General features: G+C 44.8%; 1 protein-coding gene across 4 annotated transcripts in view; it reads right to left on the minus strand.

Moving 5' to 3' along the window:
• nalcn (sodium leak channel, non-selective) overlaps positions 1-15,045 on the minus strand; it is a 188,577-nt gene extending 173,532 nt beyond the window's left edge. For all 4 annotated transcript variants that reach the window (XR_012096255.1, XR_012096254.1, XM_073028810.1 and 1 more), the window contains exons 1-6: positions 14,898-15,045; positions 12,926-13,065; positions 9,839-10,021; positions 1,862-1,945; positions 1,633-1,772; positions 161-289 (exon numbers count right to left, since the gene is read on the minus strand). Coding sequence is in view for 2 of the 4 variants with exons in the window: in XM_073028810.1 (XP_072884911.1) it covers positions 161-289; positions 1,633-1,772; positions 1,862-1,945; positions 9,839-10,021; positions 12,926-13,033 (644 nt within the window). In the remaining 2 variants the exon portion in view is untranslated. The remainder of the gene's footprint in view (positions 1-160; positions 290-1,632; positions 1,773-1,861; positions 1,946-9,838; positions 10,022-12,925; positions 13,066-14,897) is intronic.
• Between the last annotated feature and the right edge of the window lie 203 nt (positions 15,046-15,248).

Raw genomic sequence — 15,248 nt, forward strand, 5'->3', positions numbered from 1 at the left:
TCTAATTGCAATCCATCTTGTAAAAAAGTGTGTACAATTTATGTTTTTTTTTTACTGTGAATGCTGCTTATCTACATCTGTGTTCTGCAAGTTCTTCATCGCACCAAAACATATGAGAAAAAGACGAATTTGAGAAGCGACGGCCGGAGAGACTTCTCACCCTGGTTGAGTGTCATTGGTCACACAGTGGTAGGTGAAGGTGCCGAACATCTGGACACCCAAAATTCCATACAGGAGTAGGAAGAAGAGGAGAAAGATGGAGACACTCCAGATTTGCTCTCCTGATCGCCTAGAGCACAAGAAAAGCAGACAATGAATATTAATGTGGCATCTCACTTTTAACCCAGCAATCACTCTGGAGTCCTTATGGTTCTGCAATAGACCTGCTCGGCTCCGTCAGATAGTTGGCCCTGGGTTCGAGTCCTGCTCACGGAAACCAGTCTCCCCTGTTTATAATTCTTGCTGTCTTGGCAAAGTAGCCAACATAATCAAACAGACTATCCACCGCAGACATTTTCTCTTCTCATCGGGGAGAAGCTATAGAAGCCTGAAAGTACTTATCAGATTCAAATACAGCTGCTATCCTACTGAATGGTTCGCTAGTATGCCACCGACCTCACACATTATCTGCCTGCACTACATTTTCTTTGTAGCTGTTATACTTTATTCTGCACCTGTTACCTTTTTGTACTGCCTCAATGGACTGCATCATGAATTGATCTGTGTAAATGGTATGCAAAACAAATTTTTCAACTGTACTTGCTTTACATAATAATGTAAGGGTGGTAACTAATACTGCAGGCAGGAGTGTAGACCCCTTTCAGGTCAGCTGCTTTTGGGTTAGGAAGGGGGAGGTTGTTCAGCCGAAGAGCTATCTGTTTTCTGAAGTTGTAAGAAATTTCCAAGGAATTCAGAGCAGGTATATCCCCCATCCCCAGATAGTACTTCAATGGATTCAAAGTGGATTCATTATCAAAGTATGTATGCACTATACAACCCTGAGATTTGTCTGTTCTCCACACACAGCCAAGAAAACAAAGAAAAACCATCACCCCCCACACATAAAAAAAACAAATCACTGAAACAGCAATAAGAACATCACCCCCCACACAAAAATAAAATCATGCAAATGGCAACAAGAACAAGCAAAAACAGAAAAATCGAAAGTGTTCATATTCAGTTTAGCTCAAATATGTTCCGAATATGTACGTTATTCAACTTTCCAGTGGATTACCAGTTCATAACCGTGTTGCCATATTCAGCTCAGTCTGTGACAACCATCAACCACCCGATTACACTGTTCCCATTTTACTCCCACCATCAATTGACCCCAGATTCATGTCACAGACTGAGGGCAATTTACTGCAGTCAATTAACCTGCCTGCATGTGGGAGGGACGCAGAACACCATGAAGAAACCCACGCAGTCACGGGAACTATGCAAACTACACAGAGACAGTACTGGAGGTCAGGATTGAACGTAGGTCTCTGGAGCAACAAGGAGCAGCTCTAGCTGCTATGCCACCTAAGTAATTGGAGTTACAGTGCCCACACATCAAAAGTACTTTATTGTCTGCAGAGCTTTGAAACATATGGGAAGGAATCTAGGGAAATGCAAATCTTTTGCTCTTACTTCAAAATATTTGTAATCCTAGTGCGGGGAAGTTCAAATCGGAAGTAGATTCGAAACGCTCGAATCATGATGAGCGGTCTTGGGATCCGCAGCATGCTAAGTGGGGACATCTGATCGACAATCTGAGCGATTTCAAAGACCTAAAGAGAAAAGGGTTGGAATTTGTTTGAATTACGTTCATAGCACCACAAGAAATTTTCCTAATTGAGCAGACAACATTGGACAGCACCTGCAAAACCAGGGACACCCAGAGGCAGAAGACCATGAAACCATCAAACACACACCAGCGATCTTTCACATACGAGTTATCACCCTGGGAAATAAAAGAAAAGTTTGTCAACAATCACTTTTGGGCAAAAGGTCACCACATTCAAGCTTCATAGCAAACTGGGACACATATACAGAAGGTAATAATCCACAGGTAATGAGTCTGGCATAACAGGCAGAGTGGAAGAGGCTGCTTCCTGTTATTTCTAATCCTTTGGCAATGAATTGCAGCTAAATTTTGCAGTTATAAATAGCTAGAAACAAAAAGACAAAGATCACAGTTTAATCAAACGCAATTAAAACCCATCTGGTCCTCACAACCTAGTCTACTTGTTTGTCAGAGAATCAGGTGACTGGCTGTCACATTCAACCTTCCATCTCGAGAATAGAGTTACTCTCTTTTCCTTTAATTCCCAGCCCACCTCCAAGCCTGGGGACACAAGATGCAGATAATAGAACCTGGAACAACAATGGACCAAATGGTTCAAATAGACGGTCTCAACTCAAAAGATTGGGTGCCTATCTCCCTCCATAGACGCTGCCTGACTCATGTGATGTCCTCTATCAGATTTCTGCTCCACATCTACTCTACGCAAGGATCCAATACTTTACTTTCTCTGTTCCTGTCTCCTCTCTCAGGTGGCTTGCTGATCTTTTTCTGTACCAATCACCCTAAAACAACAATATTGGCGGGTTTGGTATTTGTCTTGCATTGTTAGCGAGGGGCTTGTACCATGCACTCTGCTTGGTGTATTCCAGAGAATCCAAAGCAGCAGACAATGCACTATCCTATTACACTGCACAATTTGTACAAGTGACTGACATTCAGAATCATTCCACTAACGCCTCACTGGCTGCTTTTCTTCCCGTCTACCATTAGATTTCTGAATAGCTCATGAACATTACCTTGCTATTCCTTTTTTTTTTGCATGATAGTTTTGTAAATCATAGTAATTTTGTCTTTGTATTAAACTGCTGTCAGAAAAAAGCAAATTTCATGCTATCCAAGTCATTGATAATAAACCTAATTCTGATCTTCCAGTCCTGGAGACATTCAATTTTCTCTTCAGTCTGGAATGCAGTCAAATCTGGTCAGACATGAGTAACAGACTGCCAGTACTGGAAATCTGGGGCAACACAACAAGCTGGAGGAACTCTGAGTCAGGCAGAATTTTTGGAGGGAAATGGACAGTCAATTTTTCAAGTTCAGATCAAGGATCTCAACCCAAATCTAGCCCTCCATTTTTCTTTGTTCTAAAACGTCTAAGGATCTCTTAAATGTCCCTAATGTATGTGCCTCTACCTGTTCCCTCCAGCTCAGTCTTGGTTGAGGTGAGTTTCAGGGAGGGAACATCAGAGATCAGAGCCCAGGTTCCAGTTTGTGATGTGGTCTAGTAGATTTAACTGGGGAGTGCAGAAAGATTTGAGCAGAACAGCCTGTTCCCATGCTGCATTCTCAGTGATCTACAACCTGTATGATGGGATTTACTGCACTGGAAATGACCAAATCAAGTCAGGATTTAGTTGTGAACTCCAAAGGCAAAGGCGAACAGAAAAATCTTTATTCAGAACAGGAAGAGAGAATGTATTGTAACTGGGATCACAGCAGAGCTCTTCCTGCCTTTACAATCAAACCACTCTACCACATGCTCAGAATAAGTCATCAAACTGGGAAGAAAAAAAAACAGAAGGCAGAAAGAATGAGTAGGTGTTAGGAACAAATAAAGAAATATCCTGTTGATCTGGAGAGATTATCCTGAAGTCAAGAATGAGGTCATAGCACAGGTTAGTTAGAGACAACCTGTACCAGCAAAAGAAGGAAGGTAAAGTAAAGGAACTTGAGCACATGCTCTTCCTTTAGTCTGCAAATTAGTTTAGATTAGAAACCTGTGACAAAGTATTGACTGAGTCACACATCAGCTTTGCAGTCAAGAAACTAGAGAAGTGCAGAACCAAGTGTTCTACAAGTTACTAGAAGCTTACAACAGGTGATAAGACAAACATAAATGTAAAGAAAGTAAAACTACAAGGAGAAACAATAAAAACAACAATATGGGCACTAATGCAACAATCCTCAACACAAGGCACTTGAAAGTAAACGACAAAGCTCAGCAGTTGACTGCGATGCTGGTGACGGGCACTAGTGACAGTACAGGGTGATGCCTGCTTTCAATACAGTGCTCATCACTAATCTAAACAGGGTGGCATGGTAGTGCAACACTTTACACTGCTAGCTGCAAGAACTGTAAGGAGTTTGTATTTTCTCAACGTGACCATGTCAGTTTCCTCTCTGTTCTCTGGTTTCCTTCCACTTTCCAGACATATGGGTTAGTAAGTTGTGGCCATGCTATGCTGGTGCTGGTTGCATGGCAACACTCGCAGGCTGCCCCAGCACATCTCTGGACTGACACAAAAGACGCATTTCACTGTACGCTTTGATGTGCATGTGACAAATAAAGCTAATCTAAAACTACTGCCATTTACCCTCCAAGAGGGCCACAACCTTGTTGCCTCAATGACCTGGAGGCCATGTTGGCTGGAGTCAGGACTTTATGCTTTGGTTCTTGGTAGAGTCGCCCATTCCAAACAGGTCAAACAGTAGAGGCCAGACTAAGAGTGGTCTACTGGACCTCCAAATTAAAGGGTTCAGCTCAGGGTTAACAACCTTGACTGATAAAACAAAATTGTTTCGGAAACAGTAATAAAGAATCCTTGTATATCTATGAGCAATAGTATTCCTGGAGTCTCCAGCTGGGACTTGCATAACTGACTGTAGTGAAAACTGAGAAGAAACTACTGACATAAGACCACAAGACATAGGAGCAGAATTAGGCCATTTGGCCCATCAAGACATGAAAAAGGAAGCCCTGAACACTGCCAGAGATAGAGGACCCTCATTGCTGCTCTAAATGCCAGCAGCATAATGGGCAGTAAATAAATACCTGCAATCTACACTGTAAATTGGACCACATTTCACAGACGACTGTTCAGGCAAATAAAGACAAAGGCAGCAGCAAGGCAACACAAATCTGACAACAAAAACTCACATCAAATTCCAGTTTCACCAACAAGGTACTAACAAAAAAAGGGTTAAATTACGAAGGAAAATGGATACACTCCAGCAGGACTTGCATTCTCCAGGCAGACAAGAATCCACCAGCTGTTCAAACCATTCGAAGAATTGATCAGTAGATAAAAGAAAACTATCCCCTCTGAACAAGATCCTTAAAAGGAGATCCTAAAAACAAGAGGCCAGAGTGGGGGGGGGGGGGGGGGTTTGTGGTGAGAGTGACATCAGGAAGCTGCTCCACACATGCCTGGAACTGCCTCCCTCGAGAGTGCTGCAGGGGCAGAGTGTTAATTTGGAGGATTTTCCAGAAAAGCAAGGTGGGGAGGTGAGGTTAACATCAGCTGTGATCCAACCACATGGTAGTACAAGGTCAATGGACTGAATATATCATCCTATCTCCATGTGAGTCTAAACTGGTGAGAAGGCATTGGCTACCTCGAAGCTGCAGAAGACGTGTGGAGAGGCAAGGAAGATCTCATGGGAGAGAGGGAAGCTCTGGCCAGTGGCTGAACAACATCTCTTAGCATCTAAACACAGAAATGGGGTGTGTGAGGGGGGGAGAAGGGGAAAGAGTGTTGAGAAAGTATTTCCCCCAAAGTTAACGGTACAGATACTTTCTTTAGCACCCGCTCTGCTTCCACCTGCACAGGATACACAGCAGCAGCAGCCGCCCCTCTTCAATAGTCAGAGGCCAAGAACATTCAGAGGAGAAGGGAGTGGTCACACCATGCTCAACGGGCTAGTCCACAGGACACCCACAAACACATGCAGAAGCAAATATTACCTGTTGCTGAAAGCTCATCCAACCCAATGAGATTCCCGATGGTCTTCCCAAGTCTGAAATCATGTACTGAGTGACTCAAGTTCAAAGCAGTCACTGCAAGTCTCTAGCAGAAAGACCAGACTAACCAAGGACACCGAGGGGCCAGTACCCATATTAGAGAACCTTCCTGAAATCATGCTGAAGGGTCTCGGCCCGAAATGCTGACTGGACTCTTTTTCATAGACGCTACCTGGCCTGCTGAGCTTCTCCAACATTTTGAGGTGTTGCTTGGATTTCCAGCATCTGCAAATTTTCCCGTTTGTGATTAGAAAACCCTCACACTGTGTACATTCCTTAAGCAAAGGTAAACTGACATAAATCATGCCATGCTACCATCAGGAAGGAGGTAGAGCAGCATGAAGGTACACACTTAGTAAATTAGGAACAGCTTCTTTCCCTTTGCCATCCAATTTCTGAATGGACATTGAACTCACGAACACTACCTCACTACTGTTTTTGCACTACTTAATTTAATATCTCTCTCTCTCTCTCACACACACTTATTTATCATTTTTATTATCATCTATTGCAATGTACTGCTGCTGCATTAGAAACTTCACGACATATGTTGGGTGATAATAAACCTGATTCTGATCAAGTGGGATGAATGTTTTAAGTGTAGGGTTTCATTTTGCAAATTCTTATTAAGTATATTTTTAGGTAAAATATTAGCTGTCTTCAATGCCTTTGGCTGCAGAGGAGAGCACATGGTTCCATTGGGTAGTACTAGCATGTCCTAGCACCTCATGAAGTCTCAAAACACACTGAAATAGGACAAAATACAGCACAGGCACAAGCCATCAGCACACCACATCAGCACCAAACTAATCAAACACCCAACTAAAGCCTTCTGCCCACGTAATATCCCATCATCCCTCCATTCTCTTTAAATTCATGTGCCTATCTAAAGCTTCTTAGAATCTAGCACCTCCAGTGACTGCATATTCCAGGCTCCCACCAATCTGTGAAAGAAAATTGCTCCAAACATCTTTGAACTTAACCCCCTTACCTGAAATGCATGCTCAAGCATTAGATCAAAGTAACTTTATCAAAGTACAACTATGCCATCATATACAACCCTGAGATTCATTTTCTTCCAGGCATTCACACAGTAAATAAACAACAGAATCAATGAAAGACTGCACCCAACAAGCAACAATGTGCAAGAGACAACAAATTGGGCAAATACAAAGAAAAAGAAAAAAAAGATAAGCAATAAATATCAAGAATATGAGCTAAAAAGTCCTTGAAATTAATTCCATAGGTTGTGGGAACATTTCAGCAATGAGGGTGAGTGAATCCCTTCTGGCTCAAGGGCCTAATAACCAAGGGGTAATAATTGTTCCTGAACCTGTTAGTATGGGTCTTGAGGCTCCTATACCTCCTTCCTGATGGCAGCGGTGAGCGGAGAGCATTGTCTGAGTGGAGGGGGTCCATGACGATGGATGCTGCAGTCTTTCTACAGCGCTCCATGTAGATGTGCTCAGGGTAAGGAGGGCTTTATCCATAATGGACTGGGCTGTATCCACTACTTTTTTGTAGGCTTTTCCATTTAAGAGCACTGGTCTTGCCATACTAGGTCATGATGCAAGCAGTCAATATACTCTCGACCACACTTCTATAGAAGTTTATCAAAGTTTTAGATGACATGCCAAATCTTCACAAACTTCGAGAAATTAGAGGCACTGCCGTGCTTTCTTTGTGTTGGCACTTAAAGTGTGGGATCCAGAACAGATCCTCTGAAATATCACTGTGGAATTTAATGTTTCTGATCCCTTCCACCTCTGATTCCCCAATGAGTTCTAGCTCATAGCCCTCTGGTTTCCTCCTGTAGTCAATAATCAAGTCCTTGCTCTTGCTGACATTGAGCAAGAAGTTGTTGTTGTGGCACCTCTCAGCAAGATCTTCAATCTCTCTGCTATATGCTGACTAGTCACCACCTTTGAATCAGCCAACAACAGTAGTGTCATCTGCAAACTTAAAACGGCATTGGAGCTATGCTTAGCCTCACAGTCATAAGGATAAAGTGAGAAAGCAGGAGGCTAAGCACACAGCCGTGTGCTGCACCTGTGCTGATGGTGATCGTGGAGGAGTTGCTATTGGCAATCTGAACTGACTGGGGTCTGCAACTAAGTCGAGGATCCAGTTGCACAAGGAAATACTGAGGCCTAGGTCTTGAAGCTTACGTTTTGAGGGGATGATAGTATTGAATAACTATTTGATCCTGGGAAAAAGGTTCAGATTATGAGGCATAGATTAACCTGCCAGCTCTCTCCTCATTTTCTCTCAGCAGAGAACACAACCTAAATTTGTTCAGCCACTACTTACCACACATGCCTTCTAATCCAGATAGGATCCTGGAAATGAGAAGATATCACCTTCCTATCAGGGCTTGAATTCCCTTCCCACAGCATGTGGGAACAGTCATCACATGGAAAGTAATGGTACAAAGAAACATCTCACAAGGGCAGTTGGGAACAGCCTTCCCTGTGACAGTGGAGGCAGGAATTCTCTGCACCACAGATGATTCTATACTGTCATCAATAACTACAACAAGGCAAGGAATACTCAATATTAGTGACAGCCAGTCACTAATCTTGATTCTGCCATCAGGAAGGAGGTATAGTTTGTCATCCTCCTTCCATCATTGATGCTGCCCTCACCAGCAGCTCCTCCATTTTCTGGACATCTGTGCTCACCCCATCTACTTTTGCAGTGATAGAGTTCCTCTAGTCCTTACCTACCACCTCATGAGCCTCTACATCCAACACATATTCTCTGCAACTTCTGCATTTCCCAAGGGATCCTACCACCAAACATATCTTTACCCCTTCTTTTTCTTTCTGCATGGATCACTCACTCCGTGATTCCCTTGTCCATTCATTCCTTATCACTAATTTCCTCGGCACTTAACCCTGCAAGTGGCCAAAGTGATACATCTGCCCATTCAACTCCTTTCTCACCTCCACAGGTGAGGCAACACTTCACCTGTGAATCTGCTGGGGTTGTCTATTGTGTCCAATGCAGCCTCCTCTTCGTTGGTGAGACCTATTGTAAATTGGGGGAGCACTTCATTGAGCAACTCCGCTCCATCTGCCAAAAGCAGAGCTTCCCGGTGGCCAAACATTTCTATCATTCCAACGTGCTGGTCCATGGCCACCTCCTGTTATGATCAGGGTAGAGGAGCAACACCTTAAATTTTGTCTGGGTAACCTCCAACTTAATAGCTAGTTAAATAAACCCCCCCACCACCTCCCCTCTTCTATTTCCAACTCTGGCCTCTTACCTCTTCTCACCCGTCTTTCACCTCCCCCAAGGTCCCTTCTTCCTCTCCTTCCTACTATGGTCCACTATCTATCAGCTTCCTTCCTCTCCAGCCCTTTACCTTTCCTACCCACCTGGCTTCACCCATCTCTCTAGCTAGCCTCCTTCCCTTCCCCCCACCTTTTATTCTGCCACCTTTTAGAATAATATATAGAATAACTAAATATTCACGCCAATCAACTAATTACAAGTGCATTAAGGTAAAAAAACAGACTTAAATGGAGCAAAGGTAAATTGAACAAGGTAAAACAATAACAGAATGTAGAATAAAGTGTTACGGTTATAGAGAAATTGCCGTACATACAGATAATAATGTGCAAGTTCATAACAAGGTGGATTGCCACCTATCCCCCTTATTGTACTAGGGACTGCTCAATAGTCTCATAACAGGAGAATAGAAGCTGTCCTTGAAAGTAGTGGTACATGATTTCAGGTGTTTCTATCTTCTTCCAAAGGGAGGGGGAGAAGGGAGATTGAAGCCTGAAGATCCACAAACTCAAGGCTCAACAATTGCTTTTTCCCTTTGCAATCAGGTTCTTGAACTGACCTGCAAAACCCTAACTTAGACTAGATTTACTTTGCTTTCTCTCAATTTGTACTAATATTACATTTAGTTTGTCATGTATGTGTAATTAATGTTAATTTATGTTTGTGCTTCTGCTGCAAAAAACTAATTTTCATGACACTTCTACCCTGTGGCAATAAACCCGAGGTGAACATACCTTGACTATGCCGCGAATATGCATCTTTGCAATCATCTCTGAAGAATACAAAAACATGAGCAGGGTGTCGAGGGTGAACGTTACATACTGCAGCGGTGGGTAGTGCTCGAAGGTCTTGGGTGTGTTCATGCAGACGGAAATCACGCTGATGATGGCACAAACTCTCAGCAGAGAGTGGACCCACTGCACACAGAGAAAACATTAGTTCACCCAGCAGGAAGAGTGAAACATGGACATTAGATGTATTTTTACTGTCCCTTCATAACACTTCAAACTGCAACACACCCTACGGTGTATCAGTGCTGTTAATTAGGAAACAGCAGCCATGCTGTGCACCATAAGCTCACACAAACGTTGACAGTTACCAACTTAGCCACCTTTATTGAGGGTTAAATGCTGGCCCTCAGGAGAGAATTTCCTACTCCTTTAAACAGATCACAAGGCCTTTACATTGCAATGTACCCATACTAAGTCAGTAACAATGGCAGGTCTGCACTGCATCAGTACTAAACTGGATGACTTGTGCTCAAGCCTCTCATGTTGAACTCAAACACCCAGCCTCCTGTCGCAGAGGAACCCTCCAAGCTGAAGCCAACACCCTGGGAGATAGATAGTAACTTCATTACATACACGCGCACACACACACAGGAGGGCAGAAGAACTCATTCCTCAATCCAGGATTGGTACAGATATTAAGGAATCCTATCTCTATTCATTATTCATCCCCTCCAAGGGCAACCACAGCCCTTATGTAGTACATCGAGTTGAAAGGACAAATGTAGCGGACAGAGGAGGGGCCTAATAGAGGTGTACAAAATAAAGTACAGAATGTGAATGTAGTTCCCCACTAAATGGATCTACAGTTCGACTGCTTCTACATTTTTCAATACAAAAAATTATTTTCCTCTCAGAAACAAATAAAGAAAAGCACAGATAGGAAACATTTTCAGAGCTAGGTAAGGCATCTGGGTTTCAGAATGGACGAAACAGCAGCGTTCTACCCGAGGGTGTATACTGTGAAGTCAGCTGCCTGAGAGTGTGGTAGAGAAGAATTTAGACAGGCTCTTGTGGTAAAGATACTACAGACCAAATATGATTAGTGTGGATGGGTACCTGACTACCAGCATGATCATGCATGGCCTGCTTCTAGGCTCCCTGATTCCACGTGACATACAGATGTCTTATCTTTCAGAGATTCCTTAAGGTTGTTATAGCCAGGGGTGGTGGTGGGGCTAGGCTCCCATTATCTATTAAATTCTCCCAGTGGTATGCACCTCAAATAGCCTCTGACAGCCAAGTCCAGCTCCTGGCCTTCATGTGTGGCTTAGCTACGAAGACTGGCAGAAATGTTTCTCCTGACAAGAGATGGGGCAAAGGCAGGTTACTGGCACCTTAAAACCAGTTAACTCAGGCAGGTGAGGCTTGTCAGTCATGGTTGGGAGCTCGCGTAGGAGAAAGAAAACTAATCTCAAACTTCTGTTGCCTTGTGGCTTCCCCACTCAAGGAGAAGGCTTTGGAAGTCAACCCCAAGGGGGAGAAAAATAAATAAATCAGGAGCTGGAGTCCCCAAGGCACTCCAACATTGAATTCAATGCTGACTAACAACTCCTGCAACACTGCTGGTGCCAAGCTGTATTGATCCGCCATTCCTTTGGACTCATCAGATGCACGGAGAGGGGGAGACGGCTACATGGCAACAGCTTGCTCTCCATATCATATGCCCTGGGTTACATATCTTGTAGGCATGCTGTGATGCAACATCCGTGTTTGATCCTGACCAATGGAGAACCTCATGCTTTCAGAATCCCTCATGGGCCCATTACAAGCTGCAAGCCTCTCAGTAAAACTCAACTTTCAAGACTGCCTGACAACGCCAGTTTCACTGCAGGTCACAAGGGCACCTTCAATTCTCGGTAACTGCTGAAATCCAGCCTCACTGCCTGCCAGCCACGTTGGGGATTGCAGGGGATAACACACACACAAACATCTGAAGGAAGCTGATCCCATTAGAAATGAAATTGGTTCACTAATCAGTTCACTGTATATCCTGTTCTCACAGATGCTGCTCGAATCTGAGCGAACACGGCTATTGGTTTGAGAAAGTCACCCATCGTGTTCCAACACCCCCACCCACATCAGATGGATGGTACTCCTGATAAGTCAGGATGTAAAGATAAAGCCTTCCGCAACATGGAGGACACAAGGAGAGTCTGCCAGCAGAAGCAGGACACTGAGTGAAGGAACTGGCAGAAGCAGAGGGGAGAGGAGGGGAATACTGTCATGCAATGTAGCTACAATCTGGGACACACTGCCTGAGAGGGCAGTAGAGACAGATTCAACAGGAACTTTCAGAAGGGATCTGGGGAGATTAGGAAAGAGGAAAGGTTCATGAAACCTGTGAGTGCAGCTCTTTCAGAAGCAATGGGTACTAACCTTCTGCAGATCACACAGGTACAAGCACATGATAATCATACTACATGAACAAAGTTACAGTGAAATAGGAAATGGGCGGCAGGAGACAGTGAGTAGGTGGGAAGAAACTGGGCTGGAATATCACTGGCACAGAGCAGACGGCCTAGTTCTGAGTTTTCTACGTTACGTGATAGTGAGGTAGGGCCACTTAGTCACAGCTCTGGGTCTTTAGAACAAGCATTGATAAGCGTAAATATGTCAAATTGGGCCAGGCAGCAGCTCACAGCTAATTAGTGGGACCATCTAAAGATGAAATCCTTCACAGATTTCCCAGACCGCGTAGCTTTAAGGTGGGAAACCATCAAGAGGACTGTTGGACTAGAGGTATTGTTTTATGTACAATTACAACCATATTATAGTAACAATTCTGAAGAGACACACAAGAATTAAATCCTTGGATTGATATGGCACCTTAAATGAAAAGAATGTTGGAATATCCTCCAGAAGGGGATACCCAGATAGAGAAACATTGACAGTACACCTCAGAGGGAATGACTTGACCAAGAGCCTGGTCCAAACAGAAGAGAGAATTGCAGAGCTCAAGGCTCAGACAGCTGAAAACACAGCTACTGGTAGTCGAGCAACATACAGGCTGGAGCTTAAGATCCAACTCACAGGCTTGTTAATCCACAGGATGTCGGCATTGTCCGTCAGCATCTCATCCGGACCGAAGTCCGTAACAGGCTGAGCTTCCACTCTCGAGCTCTGCTTCCGTTTCAACATCTTTGGCGCAAACTTCTTCCAAAAAGTAAATCCTACAACACAAAGCACAGTAAAGTAAGTTAGCACATCCAGGATGTCTGTACGTCAGGGACTGGAGTGAGACACAGCCCGTGCTGAATACATCCTCCGCTTCCTCAACTCTAACCCTAATTGACCAAACGTATGGAGCTTCCTGAAAGCAACAACATATTTAGACAGGACCGTGAAGGAGGCATAAGGCACACCTGCCCTCATCAGCTGAAGCAATGAGTACAAGACCCAGGACATCAGACTACAGATGGTGGTGATACACCACTTGGAGTGATGTGTGCCATTCTGCTCTGCACACTTTAAGAGAAGGTGCAGAAAAGATTCTCAAAGATGTTGCCAGGTCTGGAGGGCTTGATTTATAAGACTGGTTAGGTTGGGTTGAAGTGAAAATAACTTTCTAAAAATTTATAATATCATAAAGAGTGTAGATAAGGCCAATGGTCAGACTTTTATTCCAAGGTTACAAACAAGAGACGCTGGAAATCCAAGCAATACACACAAAATGCTGGAGGAAATCAGCAGGCCAGGCAGCATCTATGGAAAAGAGTAAATAGTTGAAGGTTTCAGGCCGAGACCCTTATCGGGACTGGAGAAAAAAAAAGTCAGAGTACAAATGTGGGGGATGGGAGGGAAGTGCAAGGTGGTAGGTGATGGGTGTAACCAGGAGAGGGGGAGGGGTGCTAAAGAGCTGGGAAATCATTTGGTGAAAGGGATACAGGGCTGAAGGAGGGGGAATCTGATTGGAAAGGACAAAAGGCCATGGAAGAAAGTGGAGGAGTACCAGAGGGAGGTGATGGGCAGGCAAGGTGATAAGGTAGAGGGGGAAACAGGAATGGGGAATGGAGGGGGGGGCAATTACCATAAGTTCAAGTCATCAATATTCTTTCCATCAGGTTCATACCAGACAGAATAAAAAGTGTTGCTCCTCCAGCTGGAGTGTGGCCTCATCACAGCAGTAGAGGAGGCCATTGACTGGCATGTTGGAATGGGAAGTAGAATTAAAATGGGTGGCTACCGGGAAAGTAGAAAATTTAAATGGGTGGCTCGGCAACTACAGGTTTAAGCCATACTCTCTAGTTTTACTTCTCAACTTGCCCATAGGAGGCAGAGGGAGGCAGTAGATTGAGCATGTTCTGCCTGGAGGCCTGTGATTAGGGGGTGTTCAGTCGAGATCTGTTCTCCCCTTTGTGATTTTTGTAAATTATTTGGATGAGGAAGTGGAAGTTGAGCTAGTAGCAGATGACACAAAGGTCGGTGGTCTTAATGAACTGAGGTCAGCGCGTTGATAGAAGCAGAACATGATACTGAGGACGTCAGTAGTCAGTCAGTTAACCCCATTCTGGCCAATGAGAAGTTTAATGCGCAGGAAACTAAATGCATTTAGTTTTAATGCATCTGAACGAATGCAGGAAACTGAACAGCACCACCCAGTCTTATTTGGACCTGCACACACGTCCCGTGGGCTTCTGAAGAGGACGGGAGGGAGGGGATGCTGCTGGGCACGGTCACTGCTTTTTGGCTCAGGGGACGTGCATCAGGTCTTGCCCGAGCCCAGTGGCAAAGGGGAAATACGTCCGGAGGGCCGCGCAGCCGGGCCTGCTGTTCTTCCCTGGATGATGCAGAGCGCTGTACCCATAGCAACGGAGTTCCCCGCCTGAACCGTCCCCCGTACACCTCCGCCCACATCCACGGATGCTGTCGCCCTCAGCGTCTGCACTGATACAGAAGCAACAGTTCCCTCTGGTCTCCATCCCGCTCACCACACCCCAGAGCAGCCTAGCCTCCCTCAGTCAATCAGCGCACCAGGTAGGTTGGCCTGCACGGATGCACTCACCCGCAAGCCCAATGACACCGAAGGCAGCAGGCGGCCCCGGTGCACTCACCGGCTGCCTTCCCGCGGGCAGCCGGCGCTAGGCAACAGTCCTGGGGCACCCATCCCGCAGCCTGCCTCCTCCACTCCGGACCACAACCCCGGCACCGGAAGCGCCCGCACTTCTATTGGGAGAGGGCGGGACTTCCGGCCCAGGGCAGGTGACCTGAAGAACCTCACCTGGCCTGTCCCCCTCCCTGGGACAGCAGCAGTCAACACCAATTAAACACCAGTCTTCAGGTAACCATTCACTCACATATTACATGTAAGTAATACTTAAAAGCTTCATCTGATCATGTCTCATTCAGAGCACAG

The sequence above is a fragment of the Hemitrygon akajei genome, chromosome 2 (genome assembly GCF_048418815.1).
Source record: "Hemitrygon akajei chromosome 2, sHemAka1.3, whole genome shotgun sequence".
Classification (NCBI taxonomy): domain Eukaryota; kingdom Metazoa; phylum Chordata; class Chondrichthyes; order Myliobatiformes; family Dasyatidae; genus Hemitrygon; species Hemitrygon akajei.